The 6,881-nt window shown below is 44.5% G+C and overlaps 1 protein-coding gene across 1 annotated transcript in view; it reads right to left on the reverse strand.

Annotated features, from left to right (window-relative positions):
- Positions 1–303, reverse strand: part of gucy1a2 (guanylate cyclase 1, soluble, alpha 2) — a gene marked incomplete at both ends in the record, with an annotated part of 36,273 nt that extends 35,970 nt beyond the window's left edge. The window contains one exon of the mRNA XM_079733476.1: positions 1–303. This exon is cut by the window's left edge and continues 21 nt beyond it. Within this exon, the coding sequence (XP_079589602.1) occupies positions 1–303 (303 nt within the window).
- Between the last annotated feature and the right edge of the window lie 6,578 nt (positions 304–6,881).

A 6,881-nucleotide genomic window follows, 5' to 3' on the forward strand; every position in this document is an offset into this window, starting at 1 on the left:
CAGGCTCTCCCCCAGCGAATCAAGGTTCACGCGTCTCCGCCTCGTGGCCCTCTTGATGGGGCCCCCTGGCCCTGGCTTCTCGCTGCTACTGCCGCCGCTGAACGGGCATCCCTGCTTCTCTACAGGGCTCCGGCCGTTCCAGAAGACCGCTGTGCGCTGAGACGCCGAGAAGGAAAAAGGACATCCGCGACCCTCCACCGAATCCGCACCGTCTCCCCCGGTGTCTCCCCCGGGGCTCTCGAGCCCACAGTCCGAGCCAACCGAGCTGCTGAACGATTCAGAGGAGATCTTGCGCGAGGACATGGTGGTGGTGGTGATGATGCTGGTGGTGATGGAGGTGGTGGTGACGATGGTGATGCGAAAGCCGGTTCTGTCGAACGACAAAGTCCACGTCGCGGACTCATCAGATTGGGGGGGCCTCCCGGGGGTGATAGCAGCTTGCTTGAGGGGTGAGGAGGGGATGGGAGGGGAGGGGCAGGCACTGAGAGAGAGAGAGAGAGAGAGAGAGAGAGAGAGAGAGAGAGAGAGAGAGAGAGAGAGAGAGAGAGAGAGAGAGAGAGAGAGAGAGAGAGAGAGAGAGAGAGATACAGTGTTCGAATGTCAACTCTGCCTGAGAGGTCTCTTCGTGTGCGTTGAGATAAAATCCGCGCGTTGAAACAAGAGATCTAACGGCACGCGATCATTTATGCAACCGGGTTACGTGCCCCGAGGACTACGCAAATGGTCTAAATCCATATCATCGAAAAATGCAACATAGCTCACTGTGAAAATATAGACCTTCCTCAAGATAAACACAAAAAACGCAGTTGATAATAGAATGATATCGTTTGAAAGTTATTCGTTAAAAATGTAGGTTAGACTGCAGACGGAGGATTGAACCGAGGTGAGGTGCTCCTTTTGAAAAAAAAAGATGAATATGGGAAAATGCACCACCCCCAAAAATGAGATTAATGTTATTATTCAAGTAGCATATGAAAAAAAAAATCTTTATTTAATCTATATCACGTCTCATCTCCCAACTTGACTGAATCCCTCGAGTCATACGCGAAAGCCGTTTCCCGATGTGCTGCGCACGGATAGCGCTCCGTTCCCTAATCCTCTTCTCATTAGCAACAGATAACATCCACGAAATCCATGAAAACTCTTCATTTTTCAATCGGAAATGTGGTTGTCATTTTTCCCTGTCGTTTAGGATTCAAGATTTGTAATCTTCCCAAAAGAGCGCGTTAGGTGCTGGAAGAAAGAAAGGGCGCGAGGGGAGGCGAACGCGCGAGACCGTTGAGGCGCGAGCGCACGCTCAGCATCCAGCACTGGAAGTCACCAACGTCAGCAAGCACTAGTGTTCCTTCAGAGATTCGTGCGCAGAGCTCGCGTTTTTAGGCACACATCATCACTGCTCATTCTGCTCGATGGTATATTAAAGGAAGGCAAAGAGAGAGATAGAAAGAGAGAGCATCTACACAATTGACCCCTAGTAGGTCTAATCAGGTGTCAACAAGTTTAGTCTCAACAGATCACATGATCATAGGCCTCATGGTAGGAAATCACAAGTGAGTTTATCCATCGACAGTTAGGGGGCAAACAACTGGTAGCAACTGGCAGTATGGCAATGGGGGTCAGAACAAATGTATGAATACTATGGGATTAGAGGAATTGGCTTGAATGAGATAACATGATCAGAGTAGGACCGTCCTACAACAACCAACCTCAGCGGTAGGCGTACTGCTCTCTGCATTTCATTGTTTAAAGGGGACATATTATGAAAACAACACTTTTCCTGGGATTTGGGGTGTTGTTTTGGGTCTCTGGTGCTCCCACACGCATACGAAATTTGAAAAAAGTCCGTACATGATTCTTTTAGTGAGATATGCATTTCTGAAAGTACCCCGCCTACAGTTACCAAACGAGCGAGTCAATTTCGGCGCCCTCTCCTATACGTAGGAAGGGGGCACATTGAATATTACCTCCCACTTCCCCCCTCCCCTCCAATCAGAGCATAGCTATGATTTTGTGGACCAGCGGACGAGCAACTCCGGCGGGGGGAACTCGGCGGCAACCCGGCAGCTCCGCTCCTGGAGTACAATCCCTTTTTTTGCCGGACTGCCGCCGGAGCTGCCGCTTCGGCGGCAGTCCGGAGGAGGGGACATGGAGGAGAAAGGGATTGTACTCCCGGGGCTGAGCTGCCGGACTGGTGCCTGGCTTCCCCCGCCGGCCGCCGTCGAAGCCGTCCGGCCGCTGCCGAAGCTTCGGCGGCAGTCCGGCAGCTCCGGCGGTGTACTCCGGGAGCCGAACTGCCGCCGAAGCTTTCCGGCTGCTCCGGCGGGTGTACTCCCGGAGCTGAACTGCCACCGAAGCTGGCAGGTCCGGCGGGGGGAAGTCTGCGGCAGTTCGGCAGCTCCGGCGCGGGGAGCTCGGCGGCAGTCCGGCAGCTCAGCTCCCGGAGTACAATCTCTTTCTCCTCCATGTCGCGGTTCATGGAGAGTCAAAGTTCCTTTCCCCGAATTCTTCTCAACCATGGCCGAGATATCCCCCACTACGAGTCTTAACTTGTTGTGGAAGTACTAGAGACGTCAGACGCAGTCTTTATGATTCATAATATCATCTTAGGTGCACATAGCTTTTGGCCGTGATATTATATTATATTATATTATATTATATTATATTATATTATATTATATTATATTATATTATATTATATTATATTATATTATATTATATTATATTATATTATATTATATTATATTATATTGATATAGAGCTCCAGGAGTCCACAAACGGCAACAATCCCTTCTCCATGCTGTGGTTCACTCTGACAGCTCATTGGTAAATGGGCAGCAGCTCATTTGCATTAAAGCTACAGATACCAGATCAGCGCATTCTGAAGGGACTGAATCAGAGGGGAATAGCGGTAGGCGAGATTTTTTTTTCCCCTAAAAGCTATTTCCAGCAAACAGCTTCATAAAGATGTTTTCTGGAACTCAAATACTATGTTTGGGAAAACACCATAATATGTCTTCTTTAAGCAGGGAGGCGGTGATGTGCGACGAACAGCAGAGCAATATTCTTGTCTGTCTGCCACTAATTACAGCAATGACCTTGACCTTGATTGCCAGGCTTGTCTATTCATTAAGAGCCCGGGAGCTGACGATGAGGGACAGGCATGCTTGCTGTCCAATAAACAGACATTGTCTATAGCAAACGCAGGCTTCTACATCAGAATGGGAATATCACAATGGGAATATCATTATGGGGTGATATTGTAGTGTTTCAAATAGCCAAAGCGTTTGAAACACTACAATAGCACCCCATAATGATCAAAAATGCCACGATTTAATGCTTAACAATGACCTTAACAACATTCCTATTCTCCAATACTTCGGTAATGGAGGCGGTCATTGTTATGTACAAGCCCCATTAGATTGTTTCTTGTTCACAAATATGGTTGGCTGACCGCGCAGCCAGTTGGTAATAAACTGTTTTGTTAACATAATCTACTGTGGTCACATAAGCAGCCACAGCATTGTAATCAATGCTTGTACTACATTGTCTTGCATTTTATATTTTAAAGCCTTAAAATGTAATGCTAAATTATTTCCAGAGGTTAATGTGTTGATTTTTCTTTCTGTCACATGTTAATATAGGTAATGTTTGATGTGCCAGCCTTATTTGAAACCGCCAATGACATGTTTGATAGTTATCATTTTGTGGTGTATAGGCTATTATTTCAATTGGTAGTAAGCTACGTTTTATGTTGAACATTTCGGAGATTCGAGAAGGAGCTCTATGTTACTTTTAAAGTATTAAGTATTCACCTAAAACCTCATCTAGAACAGAAACCACAGAAACCGCTTAGTTGGTCATAACCCATCCCTCCGTATTGGCCTCATAGTGCTCCACTCTTTAGATGCACTACAATAATCCTCAAGTGTAATGAAATGCGGCATGATGATCGTAAATGGATATTGGATAGCCTATGTGCAAATGGTTAACAATTCTATGGGCCAATATAGGATACTATAGCCTACACGTATACCATAGAAAAGCTTTTCTACTTAAGAAAAAAACATTTCATTACGACTCCAATCAACCCTTTAAAGACTTGGACCTTGTCTTATTTCTATAAAAGGGAATGAACCCCATCCACGCATCCCCAACACTTTCTGATCTTGCCAGTAGTGCAGTTAATGGCATAACCAATCTTGTCCATCTTGACGGTTGTCTGTCTATTGTCCATGCTTTCTGCCCCCATATACCTCATACATTTCCAAATTAGTACTATGTCTACTGCATGAGATAAGATTATTACAGTTGGAATAAAAATAATCAACAGGTGAACTTCACTTGAGAGTTTCAGTGTCTATGTCTCCTAGACATCCTGGGGAGTCATCATGGCAGACTCTTAAAACTACACTACATAACTAGCAGAGTAATTTGTCCAAATGTAGACAGCAGTATAGGCAATATTTTGCAATGCATTCGCCATGACCATACATATTTCTGAGTCTCACTAACATACATTACTGCTATCTATCGCCATGATTATGCCATGAACATGTTTAAATGTTCTATGGTAGTGATTAAGTTATCAGTCAGAAAGAGAACTGAACACTATGATCATCATTTTTTTGTTGTTTATCCTCCTTGAACCTTTTGGGAAAAAGATTCAAGGAGGAGAGCAAATTGAGATTAAAAATAGGATATATTATGACATTGTCACAAACAGTGTTGCATCTGTGTATACACAACCCCAACTGAGGAAATTACTTGTGTGTTTACTTGATAGGAGATCTAACATTGTCATTGCCCAGCAAGCACGCTTGATCTATAGACATAGTCAGTCACCCAGCCATTCATTCTAGCCAGTCAGCCAGCCATTAATCTAGCCATAAAGCCAGCCAGCCAGCAGACCAGCCAGCCAGAAAATGTTTTAGGGATAAAACGAGGTTCAGCAAATGACACACATTCAACTAAATATTATTATTTTACTAAAACAGAAATAATCCACATAGATCAGCCTACCTGGGTCTTCAATGGATGGAACCAGCATCAAGGTAATCATAGACAAAATGCATCCCTTTACATACCCTTCCTGACGAAATACATCCCTTCGCTCTGCAACATCTAAATACCAAAAACAATAGAAATGAAAAACAAAAGGGGGGGGGGAAGCTGTTGGGCAGAGTCAGACATACTATATGGTCTTGTTGAGATTGAGAGATAGTGTAATAAAAGATGAAAGAAGGATGGAATCCTGCATGGGAGTGCATATGTGTTAAGATTTGAGTTGTCACGTGTATTGAATTGGTCATAAAACAACCTCTGGACCCTCTAAGTGGCCATCATCATACATCACTCCACACCACTAGGCCGCTATTACCCGTGAACCCGGGCTGCTCTATCACGCAGGACATAAATAACATGTAGTCTGAGTGGACGCTCCGCTCGCAGAGAACCGTGAGGAGCAGACTGTTGGTGGGAAGAGAACATGTTCATGTTAAATGTGACTCTTACAACTAGTTGTTTGTCAGTTGCATTAGTTTTATTGAGAGAGATATATAGATCAAGATTTCATTGTGTCTGTTTCCATCTGTAATTTTCACGTGTAGAAATACAAAAAACAAAACAATGCAAATAAATAAAAAATAAGCGAAAACGGTTCTAGGGTTTCTCATTGGCTGCGGTTGATTAGATACCGATGCTTTATACACGGATTACTTTTTCTTTTTTTTTCTTATACAGATGTTTTTTTCATTGGATTTTCTATTAATAATTCATATTTATATATTATTCACTTTTGTATTGATGTGTGCTGACGTTTCCCCCAGGGATAGATAAAGTACCCATGTAATCTAATCCAGTGGCGAACACGGGCCATTACAAAGGATCCAGCTGGCTGTTGCTATAGATGACTGCGGCATTCCTATAACGACAGAACATTGTATAATTGGGTTTGTACAGGGTTTGTGTCAATCTGCCTGTGGTGCAGTTACATGTGGCCATATCAGCTAGTGCAGTTAAACCGTCTCTTTGAGAAGAAATGTGAAGTAAAGTCACTAGGTTTGGGAACCCACAGCCTAACATAGCATCTCTGTTCTGATTGGAATACTATGCGCTCTGCATTAAAACATTTAGATGAGCTGCTTAAAGGTCCCATGGCTTGAAAATCTCACTTTATGCGGTTTTCTAACATAAATATGAGTTCCCCTAGCCTGCCTATGGTCCCCCAGTGGCTAAAACTTGCGTTTGTTGTAAAAGAAGCACTAGGTATTCTGCTCTCCTTTGAAAAAATGGAGGCTCAAGCGTTCTGATTTGGAATGTGGCCCCATATGTCGTCATAAGGGGCCAAGCTACCTCCCCTTTCTCTGCCTTGCCCGCCCAGAGAATTGAGACAATGAGCTACGTGTGATTACACACACTGTAACGCAAGTGTTGTACACTTCTTTGTTATTTTATAACCATTCTGCTGTTGGTGTTATGGCGCATAACACGTCAGTTCTTTGAGCGCTGTCCACTGCCGTGGCGGTGGTCCCTCGGCAGCGATGCTCCGGCGGGAGACAAACGCGGTCAACAATCGCGGGCTACAATTCAGTCTACTTCAAATTGATGTGGACGTGGAAGAACCAGAGATGTCGGAGAACGTTGTCGTTTGAGATTCATAATTTCGTCTGGAGGCGCACACAGCTTTTGCCGTGATAATATGTATTATATGATATAGATATCTATGCATAATATATTATTTAGATATAGAGCTCCAGGACTCCCGCCGGAGCACCCGGAGTGTCTAGAATATTTACAGAACACGGCCAAAGGCTGTGTGCGCCTCGCCATTGCGATACATCCACAGTAAACAGAGCGCATGGTACCGTGGCCACAAGCTGCTC

The sequence above is a fragment of the Pollachius pollachius genome (genome assembly GCF_949987615.1).
Source record: "Pollachius pollachius genome assembly, chromosome: 3".
NCBI classification, from domain to species: Eukaryota; Metazoa; Chordata; class Actinopteri; order Gadiformes; family Gadidae; genus Pollachius; species Pollachius pollachius.